This window comes from Tubulanus polymorphus, chromosome 1 (genome assembly GCF_964204645.1).
Source record: "Tubulanus polymorphus chromosome 1, tnTubPoly1.2, whole genome shotgun sequence".
NCBI classification, from domain to species: Eukaryota; Metazoa; Nemertea; class Palaeonemertea; order Tubulaniformes; family Tubulanidae; genus Tubulanus; species Tubulanus polymorphus.
Window position 1 is genome coordinate 31,106,146 of NC_134025.1, and position 22,067 is coordinate 31,128,212.

At 37.8% G+C, this 22,067-nt stretch overlaps 2 protein-coding genes across 3 annotated transcripts; one reads left to right on the plus strand and one right to left on the minus strand.

Annotated features, from left to right (window-relative positions):
- Window positions 1–4,970: 4,970 nt before the first annotated feature.
- On the minus strand, window positions 4,971–6,752 carry LOC141914876 (protein MIX23-like). The gene is made up of 5 exons (XM_074806210.1): window positions 6,681–6,752; window positions 6,351–6,476; window positions 6,037–6,183; window positions 5,688–5,747; window positions 4,971–5,221 (listed from the first exon to the last, which is right to left on the minus strand). Exons 1-5 carry the CDS (start codon window positions 6,744–6,746, stop codon window positions 5,162–5,164), a joined length of 459 nt encoding a protein of 152 aa, XP_074662311.1. The 5' UTR covers window positions 6,747–6,752; the 3' UTR covers window positions 4,971–5,161.
- Window positions 6,753–6,924: 172 nt separating this feature from the next.
- On the plus strand, window positions 6,925–12,971 carry LOC141907423 (importin subunit alpha-7-like). 2 transcript variants are annotated; one of them, XM_074797063.1, is made up of 11 exons: window positions 6,925–6,999; window positions 7,388–7,600; window positions 8,098–8,221; window positions 8,313–8,401; window positions 8,866–9,086; window positions 9,167–9,266; window positions 9,405–9,647; window positions 10,243–10,368; window positions 10,794–10,921; window positions 11,807–11,982; window positions 12,482–12,971. In XM_074797063.1, exons 1-11 carry the CDS (start codon window positions 6,997–6,999, stop codon window positions 12,673–12,675), a joined length of 1,617 nt encoding a protein of 538 aa, XP_074653164.1. In that variant the 5' UTR covers window positions 6,925–6,996; the 3' UTR covers window positions 12,676–12,971. The 2 variants fall into 2 exon arrangements, with proteins under 2 accessions (XP_074653164.1, XP_074653172.1); XM_074797071.1 differs by lacking the exons at window positions 11,807–11,982; window positions 12,482–12,971 and adding an exon at window positions 11,033–11,264.
- Window positions 12,972–22,067: the final 9,096 nt, after the last annotated feature.

The window sequence follows — 22,067 nt, forward strand, 5'->3', positions numbered from 1 at the left end:
AACAACTTTTACGTGCCTTTTCTAGTAGAGAAAAGTATCTGCATGGCGCTTCTGTACATAGGAAAAAATATTGCTCATTCACTAAGCATTTCTGTACGAGGAAGAATAAATTACCAAGATGTTTGCAAACGCATAATGATATTGATAATAATATTAATTTGTACTTATATTGTCTGAATCTTGTTTCAAAGTGTTATATTCTATTCGCAAAGCAAATCATTCTCAAAATCATGGTCATTATTATGCATTTATTATTATATCCAGGTTGTGAAATTGAAACTATTTTGATATTTGTGTAGGATAATATTGTAAATAGCGATCTACAATTGTACAGAATCCGACTCTTTTTCGATGCATTTGTCGATTGTTTTCAGTAGTTTTCATACAAGTCGTCTCTATTTTTACAGTTTGACTTGGTGTAAGTCATCATTCGGATAAGTCGTCACATTACTGAAGTCATCTCTATTGTTGAATCCTGATTTGTATTTCAATTTACTCTCATCATTTGGATAAGTCTTTGCATTACTGAAATCATTACCACCATTTTTCAGTCCAAATCTAAGTATAAAACCTCATTTTGATAAAGTCCTCGACACAATGATCCTCCTAATTATGATGACTTGAGCAAGTTTTTGATTTTGTGAAAATGATTATTTGTGGTTGATAAATCTTGTTCTGAAGTGAGATTTTAAGATCATGAATATCACCGAATGCAATTGAACGATGATCGGGATATTTTTCTATTTGTTCACAAAAAGTTGATATTTTCTGTAGATATTTGAGAAATGTGTAAATATGTATTTTACTAATGTATAAAAATGTAGATAAAGTATAGAATATTTTTTGTATAGAATTTGTTGGGAGAAAATTGATATAAAAATGTGTTGGGGATTTTGGATAAGATTCTATCTATATTTAAATGATTTAATTTGTGTTGTTGTTTTTTATGTGATAGTATATTATGAATGTTTGATACTAAAAAAAAATCCGTGATCACTTTGACTTTTGTTAAAAACACATCAAAATGAACAGATAAAACATGGTAAATAAAGGGATTTGCAAAAAGCGGAAAAATGGTGCAATTTTTATAGATATTTAATGTTTAATTATACGCATTCCAACATAAAGATTCGATCCATCCATAATTGAATATGCAACGGTCCAAGATGTAATAATTTGATTGAATATCAATCCTATTTTAGGGTTGTTTAATGACTGAGGATATTTTTTGAGATTATTATTTCATATTTCAAAAAGAATTGATAGAAATTCGTGATTTAAAAGAAATGCAACGTCATTTGGAAATATTTGTATTTGTTTGGTTTTATTATTTCTTATACAAGGAGCTCCCTGTTCAAATCTACCACACTTAGGCAGTGCTGTCTATGAGCGTCAGGCCAAAACTGAAAACGTCCATCTTTTACCAATTATGGTCTTAACCTGTTGATGACCTGCAGAAATTGACAATGACGCAGTCCTCAGTCGATGAGCTTGCAAATGCACGTGAATTTTCGAAGGGACTACAGACTCTATTTCCGTAGCATGGGCGGCAGAACCTGGGCATTTGGGGCATTATTCGCTCTGCAGTGCGAGTCCAGACCCGCGCCGCCGACTGCGTCAAGATTTTGACCGTCAGGTGCTGCCGCTACATATTACATTGACGGTATTTATGTGAACTAACTTGAGAACCCAATATTCTTACTGTGGCATGTGACTATTCATCAGGCCAACACTAGGGTAACTACGTTTATTAACAGGCCAACACTAGGGATATATATGCGTTTATTCCCCAGGCCAACACTAGGGTTACAGCGTTTATTCAGCAGGCCAACACTAGGGTTAGCTTCAACACTACGACGAATAAACGGCATTACCGAAAACATGATTTAATCATCCAATGAAAAATGTTGCAAGTCAAAAATCTATAGTCATGATTATAACAATATATTCTAACAACAATATTACTATCTCCTAATGTCATATATATTCAAAGTCATTGACTAGCAAATTACGATTAGGAAAATCACGGATAAATTCGCCTTTAGAGACAGGTTGATGATCCGAGTGCTTAATTAATTGAACAGGCAACCAGTCTATCGAATTCTACGCTACCGAGGGAATTGTCTGTCAAGGGCCGTCGGAACGGGGCGGCAGGGGCGGCCACAGCCCTCCCACTTTCAGGGGCGTAGCCACCTAAAATTCAATGGTGCGACAATCCGGAGGCGCACATCCAAACGAGCGCCAAAGGCGCGATGTCTAGAGGGGGGGTTTGGAGGCCCTCCCACAAGAAAATTTTGAACATTAAAACATCTGAGATGCGTTCTGATGGCTATGGGAGCTCATATTTGAATAATTTTTCTGTAGATAATATAATGCCTCTAAGGTTATCTTTGGTCTAGGGACGGATCCAGATGTTTCACCATCCCATAGCGGTTTCTGAGTCCTGCTGAACTGGAAGGGCAACCCACAAAACGGGGGACCTGGGGACACTCCCCCAGAAAATTTTGATTTTTCAAGGCTCTGAGATGCAATCTTTAAGTATATTTGGGGCATAAAGTCTATCCCCCCTTGAAGTTAATCATTTTCGTTTAGATACATTTAGACCATTTTCTATACTACTTCCAGAATACTTTCCCGGAATAAAACATTCATGTTAGTACAAGAGCCTGTCAAAATCACTAGAAAAATAGAACCTGAGAAAACAAAAATTAGTCTCATTGCTTTCACGCCCAAGGGTACCCGAGTGATGCTTTACAGTTTTCCGGCTGCCAATTGTCCATAGAATGCCGAAAAAATTAACGTCATTTGGAAATATTTGTATTAGATTAGTTTTACTATTTCTTATACAAGGAGCTCCCTGTTCAAATCTATCACACTTAGGCAGTGATGTCTATGAGCGTCAGGCAAAAACTGAAAACGTCCATCTACCACGCGGCCCGGCGGCCGGGTCAGGGTTGCTGCAGAATTGACAATCCTCAGTTGAGCTTGCAAATGCAGCAGAGTGCTCTTTTGAATTTTCAAAGGGACTACAGACTGTGTTGCCATAACATGGGCAGCAGAACCGGGTTGTTTGGGGCATTATTAGCCGGATCAATATTTGAAATTTAGCTCTGCAGTGCGAGGAGAGTCCAGACCCGCGCCGCCGACTGCGTCAAAATTTTGACCGTCAGGTGCTGCCGCTACATATTACATTGACGGTTTTTATGTGAACTAACTTGACAACCCAATATTCTTACTGTGGCATGTGAGTAGTAAGTTAGTTCACACATTCGCCGTTAACGATATCTTTAGGGGCAGCACTTGACGGTTAAACCGGGCGTCTGATTTTGTACGCGCGGGTGTTCCTAATTCACAACTGATAACTTTTGATGCAGTTTAGAGAATCTGCTGCGTTTGAACCCGGTAATTACTGGCACTGATAGCGAGGTGCTGATACTGAATAGAGGATGGAATACAATTCCCTGTAAAGTTTGTAACAATATATTGGTGAAACCGGGCACGATTTACAAGCGCATCCGTGAATAGGAATGATGTTAAGAATGTTTAGCCTGAAAGTGGTGTTGCCAATCACGTATACGAAACCAGCCACAATTTTGATTTTGAAAATGCCTCCATAATTTTCCCCTGTCCGCAAAAAATTAAACGACACATTATGGAATCGGCTCTGATTATCGAAAACTCGGGAAATTGTTCTAATTTGAATAACGGTTTCTCTCCCCCCCCCCACAACATTTTGATCTCCAAATTTCTCGCTTCTCTTGTACCCCCGTTATAGTAATTCCCTCCATTGGTTGCCTTGAACATCGCTTGCTTATTTCTACTTACTCACTGATCGCCGTGCGTGTTCCTTCTCTAGTTTATTTTCATCTGATTACCCCTTAAATTGTACTCGCGGTCTAATCACTTTAGTTTGTGTCTTTTGTTTATATATTACTTTAATCTACATTGCCCCTAGTTTGCCTTGCTTACTTTTCCATAGTTTTCCAGCCGTTATGTCATTACGTTAATCTATTCCCCTTTCAATATTATAATCACTCACTCTGTTTCTATCGTTTTGGTCTTGTATAAATATCTTGTAATATTCTCCTGTTCTCAGTTCTCAGTCCAAGCGAAACCAAAATCCGTATATAGTAACTGCTCTTTCCGTCTACCTTTGCTCGAATCTTTCTATCAGTAACCATACATACATACATACTATCACATCACCCACATCCTCCTTAGCTCCATCTGATAATAGATTATTCCATGTACCCACCATCACATTAGGCAAATAATCATGCACCTACGCGTCCGGAATGTAGGAGAGTGACGAACACTTTCGACAATAAAACGCGCTCCGCGCGTTTGTCTTATTTATGCTGCTGCTGCTGTTTCTCAGTTCGCCTGATGTCTTTAGCCGAAACGTTGCGCAACTATATATACTCATCTATTCAAATTTCTCGTTTTGGCTGAATCTATTGTGGGATTTCTGTCGTTAATACCGGTACACTGTTTCCATGAACGAAGTAACATGTAGCATTTGAGAAGTTGGTAGTAAATTTTCGAAACTGCAGATGCGGTAACGAAGTGGATATTTGACCACTCTATTTTACCGGTTTACGGCAAAGTGTTCACCATGAATTTGTTTTCGTGCATATTGCAGGACGAGGAATGTCGAGTGCCTTAGCCGTTGTGACGGAGGCAGATATGTTTCTTAAATATTCCCGGGTTTACAAACCACCTTTTAAGTTTCCTCTTTGTAATGACAAGTTTAATTGACTCATGTTCGAACCTATCAATGTGTACTGCCAATACCGGGGGTCCTGGGTTCGAACCTATCGACGTGTACTGCCGATACCGGGGTCCTGGGTTCGAACCTATCAATGTGTACTGCTGATACCGGGGGTCCTGGGTTCGAAACTATCGACGTGTACTGCTGATACCGGGGATCCTGGGTTCGAAATAATTGACTCAAAATGATTCACAGAAATTTTTTTATTTTATTACAAGTTGAACACATCATTCATTTTAACTACAATCATTTCATCTAAACAGAAAAACAATAAAAATTCATCATTTCATCGTCTTTGTTAAATTCAATATTCGGAACTATTTGAATTTGATCTACTCATTATTACACACACTATTGTACGATTAATCCTAGATTGACTATGATTACTGGTCATACAGTCGACGTTGGGGTGGCTGGTTTATAGTGAGCTCTACATCTTTCATAGAATAACTACAAATAATAGACAAGATACATCATCAATATAAGCAAAGTTACCAGATAATTAAACAGGATGCGGGGCAGTTTCACAAAAAAGCTTTTTCCTGAAACTGGACCCAGGCCAATTTCATTTGATTTGCTTTTTCCCTGACTTTATCTACTAAGAATCCAACAGCAAGAAACCATACCGCACAAATACCGCTGATGTGCAGGTTTGGCACTAGTTAGTTACCTAATCGTTGGTGGTAAGCTTTTTATAATCGGATGGGCTTTGTGGTTTGTGAAAATATCCGATCGTGAAACTAAACCACAGACAGATTACTGACTAGTTTGGCACTTGCAGCACCAATCAGATCGAAGTGGCGAGTCTCGATGCCATCAGGTTCGAATTCTTGCTGTGGGAGGATAGCGTCAATCTTTAATGGTTCATGTGCATAAAGCCCATGCTTAATTGTAACAACAATTCATGTTTACTTACTCTTAAACTTCTTTCTTTTATAACATCCTCTACAATTAGTTCCCCTTGCATTAACCGCACCTAGAAATAAACACAAATTCAAAAACTAAAGTTTTAAGTGAATTCGCTCCGCAAGGCTACTGTGGCAATAGAATATCCACCAGGTGCCGCTAGCAGGTGCACATGTCTTTCACACATCAATTCCTTCTACATTTCAATTAAAATTGAATCAATTTATCTTTTCTTTGTTTAAACAATAAAGAGAAGATTTTCGAGACCCAATATTTCCATTCGGTTGAAAGCTAAACGTAAATTAATTTAAAACTGACAGTAAGTTACGCCACCTGGTAGTATGAATTCTGATTATTACCGATGTTTGATGTCTTCGTAGGTTTTTCATTGTTTCTAAATCATCTGGATTTTTATCCCTTTCCGCGCGTAAACCCATCACTTTAGAATTCACTTCTCGAATACATTTCTTTATCATAGTTTCTCGTCGATTGTATGAATTCATCATCTGTGAAAAAATAGCAAAGAACAAAATTCAGTTTTTAAATCAGTCGCGACAAACTTGATGAAGTTATCATAGGACCGGTAAAGTTGTCATATTGTGACTGTGAGACACAGACAGGTGGCCTGCCAACTTATCAATAACTGCATCAGAAATTTCTTGTAGGCGCCTACCTCTTCATGGAGACCTTTACAAGTAGCAGTAGCATCCACCTTTCCACGGAATGAATCGGTAGGAATTGTGGTATTCAACGCTTGAGTTAATCTATCATCGATAAGCCGCATCTTCTTCAAAGTCTCCTAGAAAAAACAAACACACAGCCCGCGATAAATATACAACCGTATATACCGTGACGTGCTGCCATCTCGTGGACTAATCAGTTAATTTTCACTTCAATTGCATCTTATAAAGATATCAGTGATTGACGAGTTTTACGATTGTTACAGATGTTTTGATGCGTTCATAAACTTTATATTTTTTGTGAAATTCGAGTTAAAACAAACCTGAAACTCCTGGAAATCCTCGCAGATTAATCCCTCCACAGAGTTTCCCGAACCCGGCGACGCCATATTGCATTCACAGGCAGTGAATGAATAATCGTAAAAACTCTGACTAATTAATTCAATCGCCGACTTCAGTTTTCATCAGATTTAGATTTTCTATGTTTATGAAATTCTGCATTTTTTTCTCATTCAAAAATTTTTTTTTTGTAAAACTGAGTCGAGTCGAGTTGACGCATGCGTAGTACGCAACACGCTGTTTGTGTCAAATTTGTGACAAAAAATTGAAATTTATCGAAATTTCGAGCAAATTTCGAGCATGGTAAGAAATATTTTTACCATTAATCACTTCATTATACCCATAACGGTAATAAAGATATCTGAATTTATGCATACGGTGAATATTCAGGCTTTAAACGGGGGTAAAATACGACAGGGTTTCAAGTGACATTTTCCCCGTTCCCCAAAAAACCACCTGTCTGTGTCTCACTGTCTCATGAGTCTGAACCCAGTCTCACTAATACTGAAATAGATTGGTTTCAATTCCCAAATCAAGTGAGGATAAACTGAATTAAGTTTGTATTTCTGGAGGGGAGGGGGGGGGCTACTCTGCACTGCAGCATAACCCCTTCTTCGAGAAAGAGGTCCTCTCATTCCGGCGACTCAGGCTTCATGGTTTTATTATTAGAATGGATGTTGTTTAATTCCAGATGGGTGACACCGGTAGTCCAGTGTCGAATCGACTAAAAGCTTACAAGAATAAAGCTTTAGACGTACAGGAGATGAGACGCAGGAGAGAAGAGGAAGGAATTCAACTCCGCAAACAGAAACGAGAGGAACAACTTTTTAAACGTAGGAATGTATTAGTCGGATCAGACGACATGGAAGATCTACCTTCAACTCAATCTACCGTTAATATAGGGGTATGTTAAACTATTCTATTCCAGAGTAGATACTGGTAGATTCTATTCCAGAGTAGAGACTGGTAGATTCTTTTCCAGAGTAGAGACTGGTAGATTCTATTCTAAGGTAGAGACTGGTAGATTCCTTTCCAGAGTAGATACTGGTAGATTCTATTCCAGAGTAGATGCTGGTAGATTCTATTACAGAGTAGTAACTGGTAGATTCTATTCCAGAGTAGAGACTGGTAGATTCCTTTCCAGAGTAGATACTGGTAGATTCTATTCCAGAGTAGAGACTGGTAGATTCTATTCCAGAGTAGAGACTGGTAGATTCCTTTCCAGAGAAGAGACTGGTAGATTCCTTTCCAGAGAAGAGACTGGTAGATTCTATTCCAGAGTAGATGCTGGTGGATTCTATTCCAGAGTAGTAACTGGTAGATTCTATTGTAGAGTAGAGACTGGTAGATTCTATTACAGAGTAGTAACTGGTAGATTCTAATATAATATATCTATTTTAGGATGAATTAGGTTCATCCAGTTTTCAGGGTGGTATCGCGCCTGAGATGGTTCAGGCATTATACAGCAACGATTCAGAACAGCAGTTACAAGCTACTCAAAAATTCAGAAAATTACTTTCAAGAGGTAACAAAAAGAATACAACTATATTTTATAACCTGAAGCCTAACGAGTATTATAATATTATTATTATGATATATATATATATTTATTGTAGAACCGAATCCACCGATCAATGAAGTGATCCATACTGGTATTATACCCTGTTTCGTTAACTTTCTACAATCAAATGATTGCATTTTGCAGGTAAGATATCGAGCTCACCCTTCACTCCCCTCTTCCCTTCACTCCCCTCTCCCCTCACTCTTCTCCCTCCTCCCCCGAGGCTAATCCTTGAATTCTATGAAAAAATTCACGAAGGCGGTTTTGATTGAGCATTTGTAATTAGGAATATCAATAATTCTGAGCCCAGTTCCATAGTCATGGCTTAGACTTAAGACCAATTTAAGACCATCTTAGTTCTATTGCCAATCTAACAACTTAAGACCGATCTTAAGATTTAAGAACATTTTTGGACTTAAGTTTCATCTTAGGAACCAGCCCCTGGATTGCAAACTCTCCAGCGGCCGAAGGTTTACAGATTATTGGTATGTTAGTCTGGTAGAGCGTATTCTGGCCAGAACAGACACGACCCCAGAAGAGAAATCCCGAATCGACCAATCAAAACCTGCCTAAACCTGATATATATATGACTGATTGATGTTTTATAGTTTGAAGCTGCGTGGGCGCTAACTAACATCGCGTCTGGTACATCACTACAAACGCGTATAGTTATTGATTCTGGCGCCGTGCCAATATTCGTACAGTTATTAAGTTCGGAATTCGCAGACGTTCAGGAGCAGGCGGTTTGGGCGCTAGGTAACATCGCGGGCGACGGACCGGGATGTCGCGATTACGTTCTTAATGAAGAGATTTTAGTACCGTTGTTACAGTGAGTAAAGTAAAGAGTCCCTTCTCACCGTACCCCATTCTCTCATCTAATTTATTTTTTGCAAAATAATTTATTTTTAGAATACTGTCCAAAGAACCTCGAATATCAATGACAAGAAATGCAGTTTGGTGTTTATCCAATTTATGCAGAGGCAAAAATCCTGCGCCTGATTTTCAAAAGGTAAGTTTGAAACGGATCGTACGTAGAGAGGGGGGTTTGTCGTCGTGTTCGGACGAACATGGTGTAACTATGCCGATAGTAACTATGCCGATAGTAACAGGCTTCAAGTATTGTTGAAACTGATTGTTTATTTTAAAGGTGTCGCCAGCTCTACCAGTTTTAGCAAGATTATTATTTCATCAAGATAAAGACGTATTAGCTGATTCGTGTTGGGCTTTATCATATTTATCGGACGGAACTAATGATAAAATACAGGCTGTTATTGATTCGGGAGTTTGTAGACGTCTGGTAGAATTACTTATGCATAGTCAACAGAGCGTAATATCTGCAGCATTGAGAGCTGTAGGGAATATAGTTACCGGTGATGATATACAAACACAGGTATACCTTTAACTGGGACCATTTGCATAGACTTTATAGAGGCGCAGTGGCCGAGTGGTTTAAGCCACCGGTCACTGGTCTCGTCAATCCAGGGTTTATGGGTTCATACCCTGGTGGCGACAGAGTTTGTTGGTCGAAGGTTCTTCTCTGGTCTCTCCCCCATTGGGAAAAAGAAACATCAAACCCGCTTATAATGCCCTGTGTGGCGCTTAGTAGGTTGAGGGTGTTAGAAAAAAAACCAAAAAAATAGACTTAAGACCAGACTAAGACCATCTTTGTTCTATAGCCAATCAAACAACTTAAGATCAGTCTTAAGATTTAAGACCACTTTTGGTGTTAAGTCTTGACTATGGAACCGTCCCCTGGGCCCAGTTCCACGAAAAAGTTTAAGCCTAAAACGGTTAAGTTTGAATTGTTGTCCTCATTGAAAATGTGAAGTAACTAATAGCGATTACAACAAAAATTCCAGTTTAACTTTTTTGTGAAACTGGGCCCTGATGTCTATTTCAACTCGTTTGGGGGTTATTCTACCAATAGTGTTTCTATGATCGGAGAAGAACTGTCTGAAGAGTGACGAGTATTTTCTGTATTTCAGGTGATATTAAACTGTTCAGCTTTACCGTACTTGTTACACTTACTCAGCAGTCCGAAAGAATCCATTAAAAAAGAAGCGTGTTGGACAATATCGAATATAACCGCCGGAAATAGATCACAAATTCAGGTAAATTATTCATCATCTTTCATATGTATTATAGATTACAGGCTGGGATCGTTAAACTCAATTCATTAGTTGATAATCGGGTTCAAGTTAAACCCAACCCAATCAATCTTTGCTATTTGGAAGATCGTTTGAATGAACTGAAACAGATTTCAATGATGTATTTCTTCGATTTAAACAAAAAATTCTATGAATTTCACTGATTTTCGAACTGCCGGTAGATCTGTACTTGGATTTCCGATTTTAAAATCAAACCCCTATTTCGTTTCCGGCATGTGTTGTGGGTTGGTTTGTTACAGAGTCACGCCAGACAAAATCAAATAAATTAGGGGAACATTGATTGAAGTGAAACCGAGGTTTGAGTGGTTAACTCTAAACTGACCCGTGACGTGTCTGTAAGTGTAGAGAGTATTGTACATGTTTTTCAGGACGTCATCGACGCGAATATTTTTGTCGTGTTGATCGAAATTCTCGGTAAAGCTGAGTTTAAAACAAGAAAAGAAGCGGCTTGGGCGATAACTAACGCTACATCGGGAGGAACTCCGGATCAAATCAAGTACATTGTTTTTACATATCCTACATATCTCTCTTCTTTCTGTCTAAATGAAATTTACAACAACTTGAGGAATATGAATCAATCATATTATATGTAATTTTTGTCTATAAGTGTGAAAACAGGTCGGCCTAGAGCTGAGTGTCAACTTTCACGATTTTACTGCTAGTGCATAAGGTAGCTTTGACTGTGAAATGAATGGAGAAAAAAAAGTATTTATAGGAAGTTGATTTACCTGATGAAGTTACTCCAAGCACTAATGTCTATTTATTAATTGATGAGACCTGTTTTTCTGGGATATTTTGCTTACTTTTTAGGATACATACCTCATTTATGTCTTAACAGAATGCCAAAAATCGCGGACAACAACTGAATATCTGATATATTTCCAGTTCTGTACCAATTAGATGGATTGGCAAAAAGACTCCTTAAGTCCAGTTGAATGAGAGAGAAAATCTTCCATTTTGTCAAATTTCTTGGATTTGAACATTGTTACCATGCCTACGCCACCCTGATTTAGTTGTTGAGACCCCACAAGAAAAATAACTTTATTTCGTAGGCATGGTGACAATGTAAAAATTAAGAAATTTCACAAAATGGAGGATTTTCACTCATTCAATTGGACATAAGGAGTCTTTTTGCCAATCCATCTAATTGGTACTGAACTGGAATGATATCGGATATTCAGTTGTTGTCCGCGATTTTTGGCATTCTGTTAAGACATGAATGAGGTATGTACCCCAAAAAGCATGCAAAGTATCCCAGAAAAACAACAGGTCTCATTAATTCATGAATAGACATTAGTGGTAGTAATCAGTTAAACTACACAGTGATTACCTTATTTTATAATTTACTATCTACACGGTCGATGTAATTATTTGTTTGTAGATTTCTGGTAAATCAAGGTTGTATTCCGCCGTTGTGCGATTTGTTGACCGTTATGGATGTTAAAATTATTCAAGTAGCGTTGAACGGTTTGGAGAATATTCTACGTCTCGGCGAGCAGGAGGCAAACTTTAAAAACAAACCAAACTCGCACGCTGTTATTGTTGAGGAATGTTTCGGTAAGTATTTTAAATACATCCTCAAACTGTGTCTCTGGAGAACACATCCTCAAACTGTGTCTCTGGAGAACACATCCTCAAACTGTGTCTCTGGAGAACACATCCTCAAACTGTGTCTCTGGAGAACACATCCTCAAACTGTGTCTCTGGAGAATACAACCTCAAACTGTGTCCAGTATAAATGAGTTCAGGTCGAATTTTAGTTTTCTGTATTGCTTAGTAAGGTGGTATCATAACTGCATTACCGGTAGACTCTGTTTGCCACGGAGCTAATATCCTCTGATTATCACAAACCCCGCGTGTCAAAATATTCAAAATTGAAACCTAATCAAATTCATGCGATGATGACCTATGTTTTGGTCCTGTAAAATCTGAGGCAAGCGCTGGTTCTAACTTAACTGAGCTTGAGTTTAATTTCGTTTTGAAATATTCCGTAGTTAAATCATCGACAAACTGAAAATATTTCCAGCTGTTTATTTTATTCTATTTTCCGTTTCAGGTTTGGATAAAATCGAGTTTTTGCAAAGCCACGAAAACGGAGAAATTTATCAAAAAGCTTATCACATAATCGATGCATATTTCGGGGCGGAGGAAGAGGTGAAATACATCGCGCCGGGCGTCGACGCTAACGGACAACAGTATAACTTCAACCTCGGCGAACAAGCTCCGCAGGGGGGATTTCAGTTACAATGAGATATACACACGTTAGGATTTAATATTTACAGATCTTTCTCTCAATCTTGTGTTCGGATTATTGTTAATCTATTTATTTTTGCCGATGTTTATCGAAACGATAAAAGTTCGAAAAATGGAATTTAGAAAAAAAAAACAACGAAATTCGAATCTCGATGAGTATTAAATTGATTTTCCCTGCGTGTGATTAAACTCTGTTCAGTTCATCAGATCGCTTTAAATACACCTGCTTCATATCTCTCAAACAGTCAGAGCAAAGGGAGAGAGAGAGAGGGAGCAGTGAGAGGGAGCAGTGAGAGGGAGAGAGAGAGAGAGAGAGAGAGAGAGAGAGAGAGAGAGAGAGAGGAGAGAGAGAGAGAGAGAGAGAGAGAGAGAGAGAGAGAGAGAGAAGAGGTTGTTTCACTGATTTGATAATTTAATTTATACCGAATGATGAAACAAATCTTATGTATTTTCCGTTGCTATTTTGAAGTCATCCTGAATCCAGTTCCACAGTTCTGAATCCAGATCCACAGTTCTGAATCCAGTTGCACAGTTCTGAATCCAGTTGCACAGTTCTGAATCCAGTTGCACAGTTCTGAATCCAGTTGCACAGTTCTGAATCCAGTTGCACAGTTCTGAATCCGGTTCCACAGTTCTGGACCCGGTTCCACAGTTCTGGACCCAGTTCCACAGTTCTGGACCCAGTTCCACAGTTCTGGACTCAGTTCCACAGTTCTGGACCCGGTTCCACAGTTCTGGACCCAGTTCCACAGTTCTGGACCCAGTTCCACAGTTCTGGACTCAGTTCCACAGTTCTAGACCCAGTTCCACAGTTCTGGACCCGGTTCCACAGTTCTGGACCCGGTTCCACAGTTCTGGACCCGGTTCCACAGTTCTGGACCCGGTTCCACAGTTCTGGACCCGGTTCCACCAGCCTGCATCTGGTTCCGCTGTTAATGGTTGTCACTGGTTGGTTAGAACTATGGAACTGGGTCCAGTAATATACTCCTTGTCTATCAGGTTCTGTTTATTATTTCTCTTTCAATGTTTTTCTCTTATATTTATTCGATAATTATGTTGAAAATTATTGTGTATTTCGAAATAGTTTTGTTGAATGTGACACTAAAATGTATTTTTAGTAAAATTTGATATTCTTGTGTAAGATGAGTACCGTAACATCTTTACTCTCACTGAGAGGGATAGAGAACAGAGAGAAAGAGCTGTTGCTCTTACTGAGTTTAATTGTATTTTCACTATTTTCTGATGACTTCAGTAGTTGTGACTCTATGACTGTGTATTATTAGTAATGATGTAATATAGATTAATTGGCTTTCTTTGTGCATTCATTCACAATTAATATAATTTCATCAAAAACAAGTGCAGACATCAGTTCCTCCCTTGTACCTCACACATACAAACACCGCGGCCTGGTTTTATAGAATTAATGTTATTCCGCTCATTCTCCTTGTAGTGAAGTATGGATTGAAATAGGCTGATTTATAACAATACCTCGGTTTAGAATAATACCGATTCTATAAAACTGAGACCTCACCCCGCAAATTTCTAAAATACTATCCAATAAAAAGTTTGGAATTCATTGGCCCCTGACCTCTTATTCTTCATGTAAATATTGAAATTCAGTGAATAAATGTCTGCACAAAATGATTTCATAAACATAAAGATTTACAAAATACAAGACAAGACTTCACATGGAAAACTACACTAAATCTATAAAACACAAGACTCTTAAGAATTAAAATAAAAAAACAACAATCCAATTCATTAATGATACATTCATACATGATGCAGTAGTAATATAAAACCCCACTGTTCAGAATACACTGAATTTGTCCTCTGAATCATTCAGATATGACCTCTTCGAGAGGTAGATCTGCTGACCTCAATTAGATAGATCTGGCCTTTTTTAGAAGTGAATACTCTTAATGTACGATTGATTCTCTTCAAGCTGAAACAAAATCATTGAAAAATGTTGAATATATCAACTCGAGGGAGATAGAATGATTTAATTGGAAATGCAGTAAAAAGCTGCCTTAGGGGAGAGGGGGGGGGGTATTTCTAGTCTTTCTAGGGGGGGTTGTTATCATATTGATAGGCCCTACCTGCCCTGTTTGATGTTTTGTCAGCTTAATGGGTCCAGCTAAATAAATGCACGTTAGTTATGATTCCGATGAATGTAAGAACAGTTAGACTGAGCTCAAGTGTCGCTCGCATCCAAACAATTCTCAGGATATTTGTTGGAATAATTTTCTGTCTCTGATAATCGTTCTCGAGTCCAACACATTTCTCGCGGATTTCATAATTTTGTAAGAAGCCACTCGAGCGTAGTCTACTGTTTGTAGTTATATTACTGTCAGTAGATTATTTACTATTTAACATGTGTTTGAATAAGAAATTACACATAATTTAAGCGACTACTTGTACCAAAGATCTGGCTCATCAGAGTGTAGTTTATAGAGGTCTTGTACGTGATGTTTGTAAAACAGTCCTGGAGGTTAAAGGGTTAAAGACCATAAAAATGTTTACAAATCTTTTAGATTTGTATAGAGTGGTGTTGAACCTACAGTCTCCATGTCAATTAAGTGTGGCAATTTTACTATAACACTGGTGACTTACTGTACATTGCTATGAAGGATAATCATGGCCCCCATTTCACGGTTGTGACTTACAAATTAACTCTCAGTTACAATCAGTTCATTTTCAATGAGTTAATTCTGATTTTAGTCTTTCAGTTGTGTTAAAATAGGCCGAAGGGATTAAGAAACTTCGAAGGTCTGTCCCGGTAATCTGTTATTGTGTTTGACCGCCGATGGCTGAAGTCAAGTAGTAAAGGCACATGACTACAAGACCTCTATACTTCAGGTATCATTCTGCAGCCCCCGAAACCTGCTGCACCTCTTCAGATTGTTGAAGTGTAAATTGTGGCAGTTCAGGGCGAACTTCGGTTTTCATATTTAGTCGACGAGTAGTTCGGTTTCACGTAGTTTAACGGTATAGTTGAACTGGGCTGTACGTTGATACCTCACCACGGTAACGGTATACAGTATTGTTGTAACTGTTTCTAGTCGTGTTTCTTATTCGTAGTTATTTATGATACGTTTCCACAATATACTGTATTGTGCTATAGACAACGAATAAGTGGTGAATATTCCTCTATTATCTTCGTCAAAGCTGGTCTTTGCAGTAAGTCCTGGGTTTATGGGGGGAGGACGGGTTGTATTCCTGGGGCCAGTTACGCAATCGACACTCGGTTCTAAAGCTAAACTAACGACGTAAAACCAGTCTCTTATGTTATGATTCTGCTGCTGGTCCTGGGTTGGGTTTAATTGTAAACTTGTCCTACTTTAAAACATGCATGATGTAATATTTATATCGTGTATGTTTCGTGTCTCGGGTGAGGAGAATTTTGTGATACTTAATACGAAGGTCTCTGGGGAAGAGGGAGAGGTGGGTGGAGGTCTATGGGTTCTCTTGTTGGGGGGTCGGAAAATGAGGATAGTTGGTTCCTAAAGATACATTATTCTTAAAAACAATGTAAGCATTAAAAAACACAAACCAAAACCTGATATTAAAAACAATGTACAATAATAAATGTAAATAACGTAATTAAAATAAAAACATTTGTACAAAAATTTATACAAACAGTTTCTACAAAATACTAACTTTTACCCATGTTTAACCGCTGCGAAAGGGAGAGACTGAAAGAGGTCTGATACTGGTTGATTTATGGTGTAGACTTTAGTTAAAACAGAGTTCAATAAACTTCATGACAAAACAATTCCGTATTTTTTGTTAATGGTTTTCCTGAGCCTAGACTGGTTGCCTGTTAATGCTATGATGAACTTGTATCCGGATGACATCCAGATGATCGCGTGATCGATGAAAGAGTGTAATTGGAGACATCCGGACGCGTCCGGATTGAATAGAGTCTGCGTCCCAGAGTGGTCTTGATGCTGAATAGAGGATGTACAAGGGTGTCCCGGGTTCGAACCCAATAATTACTGAAAGTGGTTCTGGAATGGCCCTGATGCTGAATAGAGGATGTACTCTGGGGTGTCCCGGGTTCGAACCGTGTAAATATTGGTTCGAAACCATACATATTTTAACCCTCAAGTGCTGCCGCTATACATATCGTTGACGGTGAATATATGAACTAACTTATTACTCGCGCGCCGCAGTAGGAATCAGTTAGTTCACAAATTTACCGTTTATAATACGCATAGGGGCAGCACCCAACAGTAAATGACCGACTGTATGTACTGAATAAGAATCGAATTGATTCGTAATTAAGAGTGAGAGCCATCACAGGTTTCACTCACTCACACTACCGATCACAATTTGGGGCTGCTCTTATTGGCGTTTCAAATAATACCCTCTGAAATTACATCCATCATCCGAAATATGTATGTAGGTTTTAAACATGGGTCAGTGGTGCTGTAATCTTTTTCCTAAATTCATGATCCACTAAAATTATTTCATCTTCAAATCAATATCACCCGAGTAGGCCACCCCTCATCACAATCTGAAATATTAAAAAAAGAAACAGACTTGGGCAAATTACCAAAAGCGTATGTTCGCTATGGCAGGACTCGAAACTATGGTCTCCGGTTTACCAGGCGGGAACTCTAACCACTAGACCATAGATCTGTGGTAATCACTCGTGTGTGTAAGTTTGTCTCGTATGTGATTTTGTATGTGTTCAGTTTGCTTAAAATCGATTTTCAGAATGCATCTTAAACAGTTTGTCAAACAGATTAAGTTAAACAGATAACTGGGGTAAACTGAGGACACATCAGTGTGGATAATAATTGAATTTGCGTGCATTCGAACCAAATGGAATTTTTTGTGGCGTTGATCAGGTTCGAATCCCATCAGAAAATTATTTTTTAAACTTGGCGGTAATATTGGTACTTTTCATTGGTCAGGATCAGTGACGTCATACTGTCAGTATAAAAACTCAGGTCAGCCGATCCCTCTTTCCAGTTCGGCCATTTTACAGGTAAGCAAACGTCGTCCATTTTATTCAAACGTCGTCCATTTTATTTAATTCTTTCGATCAAATTTATCTATCAATCTTACTTGTAAATTTTATACATATAGACCTTAGGTTTCGCATACGGCTTTATGTAAGACAATTTCAAGAGTTCCGAAAGTTCGGATTATATTATATAGGTGTTTAATTATGACATTTCCATTTTGACGTTCTTTTTGCTCTAAATTGTCCAAATGGTGTTTTTAACATTTAGAAGTAAGTTGCAACATTGATTTGCAATTTCGCTCTCGTGATAATGAAGACGTTATTGTGATTTCATTGAGGAAATTTATTAATTTTATTTATGAAATTTTCGGAAGCAGTTTTTCTGCTGTTCAGATCTACGCGCTAAAGCGGCTAGTTGACATGCCTAGGTGTAATACACAGACAGCTCAGTCTATTCAACCATGACTCGAATCCATAGAAACCTTTCATTCGAAGCGTCGTTCAACTTAATTCTGGTGGCTTCTATATTTAATATTTAGAAAATTATGATACCCAATAATTTAACGTTAATTATTATTATTACTTAATAGAAACTCGATTTAGCTATTTCTTAGAGTCAATAATTTTCGATTTTCTTGATTTTAATAAGATTGTTTTTACATTGCAGTAGCAGCAGCAGCATCAACAGCAGCAGTTAAAAAAGCAACAGTTATAAAAGCAACAGCAGCAGTACAACGACAACTACAACAATTACAACTTCAACAATTAAAACTTGAACTTCAACTTTGAATATGTCTACAAAATATGACCTTTTTTCGGGACTGTTGAAGCTGGTTCGCGCCGAGGTGCTGACTCTAGACCCTGAAACCCTCGGCGCGTTTTTTGATTTGAGTAAGTACAAAGTCTACTTCATCAATCTCAATTAGTTCATCTTGGGTATCTCAAATTCTCGATTATTTTTGATGAACATCTCAAATTATTTGATTTCCAACATCTGAAATTATTTGATCTCAAATCTCCGCATTATTTGATTTCCTAAATCTCAAATTGTCTAAATCTCAATTATTTCGAATATCATCAATTAAAAAATCTAATATCATCTAATGTCAATTTCTTTAATTCTCTTTTTAATTTTGGAAAACTCTTAAACTTAATTGAATTTGCTATCGAATCTATGGTGAATTAAGTTTGAATTGAATTGAATTGAATAGTGAGTAGAGGCTCTGGTGGATGAGAATTAACTCGAGGAAGTAACTTCATTTCCTGGTTTCGGTTCCAAATATTGTCCAAATTGTGAAATGTTCATCATGTTATTCATATTCCAGTCAATAGAGATAAGTTACAACATAAATAATTTAAACTGTGTAGGCCTCCAGACCAATGCATTTCATAGAAAATCCTGATTTATGTTTAATAAATCAAGTAATTGGACTGCGCGGTTCAGTCCATTTAGTCAGGAAGCAGACTGCAGTTTAGTCCTTATTTTTATCAGTAACTGGACTGCGGTGTAGTCCATATTTTAGTCAATAACTGGACTACCGTTTAGTCCATATTTTAGTCACTAACTGGACTGCGGTGTAGTCCATATTTTAGTGGACTACGGTTTAGTCCATATTTTAGTCAATAACTGGACCGGGTTTAGTTGATAGTTTAGACAGGAACCGGATAGCTGTTAAGTCCCAGATACCCGTCACATTATGGGACCAACATTTTAGATACCGCTGAAAAGTAGAACTAGTATTTACGTTACTTTTGTTTTTCTCTGCGACTCCAGGATCCGAAAACATGTGATTTTCTTTTTTTATTAATCGTTCATCAATCGTCAGGAAATTCAGGATCACTATTTTTGATTTATTGGTTAAACTTTGTTCCTCGTATCTCAAGGTAGTTGCTCAAAACAGTTTGAGATCCGGAGATTATGGCAGGAAGGAGGTATACCTCGCAAGTGCTATCATTCAGCTAACTATTCTAAAGCCACACCCACTCAATGTTTATACTAGATCTAAACTAAGGATATGATGTTTGAACGGATTCATTATTACGGTCAATGGTTGGTGCCTCGTTAGGTACTGAGTCTTATACAGTGAGTTTACTCAGTATCCGGACCACAGTTTACTCAGTATCCGGACCACAGTTTACTCAGTATCCGGACCACAGTTAACTCAGTATCCGGACCACAGTTTACTCAGCATCCGGACTACAGTTTACTCAGTGTCGGGACCACAGTTTACTCAGTGTCGGGACCACAGTTTACTCAGTATCCGGACATCACAAGTGAACTGAATCGGAGGAAAATGTTGCGGGATAAAGAAACATGAAGTTTGTAGGGTTTGACCCTTGGAAAATTTTGGTGGTAATTTTTCTTACTGAAAGTGACGTCCTATGGAAATGAGCTAATTTGCATAAATTATAATCGGTGACCTATTTATTTGATAACCCACTAAATTTCTTGTATCAAAATGAACAAATCGGGTATATACCCCTCAGCTAACAGCTGACAATGGAATATTCCATGTCTACGGTCAGAAATATGAATTATATGGGTAATTATAATTAGAAAATGAGCTAATAATTAAAAATCTAAAATCTAATCAGATTGTATAAAATACAAAGAACTTGATAATTTTGACCGCTATTAGGCTCAATAAATCTTTTCATCAATTGATTTTTGCAATTCTTAAAAACCGGTGCCTAATAAGGTAAAAAATAGAAGGTGCCAAACTGTAGCGGATTAGGCGGAGGCTACTGTATGATGAATATCAGCTGAAATGGCTGTGCATGGAATTTTGTTGATCTGAATAAATGAATGGCTGCTGTACGATGAATTATACATTCTAGGTGAGTTATGTAATGAATATGTGGAGTACCGATAGGCCTATTGCCGACAATGAATATTCTATTGGGAATAATGAATTACAGCCATTTATGGTTATAGTTAAATATTGTTCTTCAAAATGAATGTTTTTTATTTGTAGTGAGTGTTGTTTCTGAAGGTGCAGTAGCGGGCAGTATTGTGTGAAATGGTTTTTACTGGTTTTAGATTCAGCGAAGTGAAATTATTTGTGTCGTTTTTCTGTTTTAATTCATGCTGTAAATAGTTTAAACAATAAAATATTTAAAAAATCAGTCATATTTTTATCTTCATTTTTGAGAAAATTCAGAAGAAAATATAATATGTACACACTTGCCTCATGTTCAGAGGAAATGAAATGCAAGTTCTCCCACTTACCGTGGATGGAGTGTGGCCCTGTATGCAATAAAAAAGTGTTCTACAAAATAATTGAATACATTTCTGAAGTTTGGACACATTTTTCACTCGTCCATTCGAAAAGTAATTACTGAATAAAAGGAATTATCGATTAATTTTTTGTTGATACAGCGCGACATCTGTTGTTTTAAATTAGATCTTTTATCGTTGCAAAGTTTCCATTTCAATTGGTTGATAGATGAAAAGTTATCATGCGTGTTATTCCAAAGAGGTTCCCAGATTTTGAAACCAGGGTCATGGGTAACAATTCCATTCATTATAATGTATAGTTTTTGTCACCTGGAACCTGGTACGTCATCACCCCAGAAAAAAAAATCAAGTGTATTTTTGATTCATGATTTGCTACCAAAATTGATTGTCAAGGTAATGGTAGGATGTAATTTATTACAATCAGTAGTTCCATTAATGAATTAACAAAAGTGTACCCGTCCACGTACAGGGTTGGTTCTGAAATATGTAAGTATATAAGACATAAAAATACCTTTATAAAATGTGTATTGAAAGATTCAGAGATACTGTCGACTTATCGTTATTATGTAATGGATGATGCAAATCATGAAAGCGGTTAAAAGTGTAGTTACAACAGAGTTAGTTGTACAACCGTATCGTACAACCAGTGACATGATCACTTCTCGCAAAATAAGCTTACGATCGCTTTCAAACGTTCAAATGACCCTTCTTACCCAACTCTCTTCGTTTTTTCCATCACATCACATTCACCTATTGGATAACTGCATTATTTTATAGGTTACTATTTACAAATATGATAATCATATGCGAACTTGTCATTTATGTGTAATATGCATGATCCTTAATGTTTTTTTTTTTCATTTCAGATATAGACATCATTGAAAACATCCAACATGACCAGTCTGAAGCAGCCCGCAGAGCACTTCCAGCATTACGAGATACTTATACAAGGTGTGTATCTCTCTGCGGGCCTAAGGAACCAACTCTTCCTGAAATTGTTCCACCTTTTGAGTTGGTTCCTTTGCAGGAGGTGGACCCTGCTTCTCCCGTAAATGTGGAGCAGGAGGTCGCCCCTGCAGTGGTGACCCCGACAGAGGCGCCACAGCTTCAGACGCCTTCACTGCGTCGGTCGCCCCGTCAAAAGACAAGAGATATAGATTACACAATAGGTTCGGG

Excerpts from the sequence above, each read along its gene's own strand:
- LOC141914876 (XM_074806210.1), bottom strand. The coding sequence starts at position 6,746 with ATGGCGTCGCCGGGTTCGGGAAACTCTGTGGAGGGATTAATCTGCGAG. Across the intron at positions 6,477-6,680 it reads AGGATTTCCAGGAGTTTCAG|GAGACTTTGAAGAAGATGCG; the intron begins GTTTGTTTTAAC and ends TGTTTTTTCTAG. Across the intron at positions 5,222-5,687 it reads TAAAAGAAAGAAGTTTAAGA|TTATTCTATGAAAGATGTAG; the intron begins GTAAGTAAACAT and ends TATTATTTGTAG.
- LOC141907423 (XM_074797063.1), top strand. Across the intron at positions 9,267-9,404 it reads CTGCGCCTGATTTTCAAAAG|GTGTCGCCAGCTCTACCAGT; the intron begins GTAAGTTTGAAA and ends TTTATTTTAAAG. Across the intron at positions 10,922-11,806 it reads GGAACTCCGGATCAAATCAA|ATTTCTGGTAAATCAAGGTT; the intron begins GTACATTGTTTT and ends ATTTGTTTGTAG.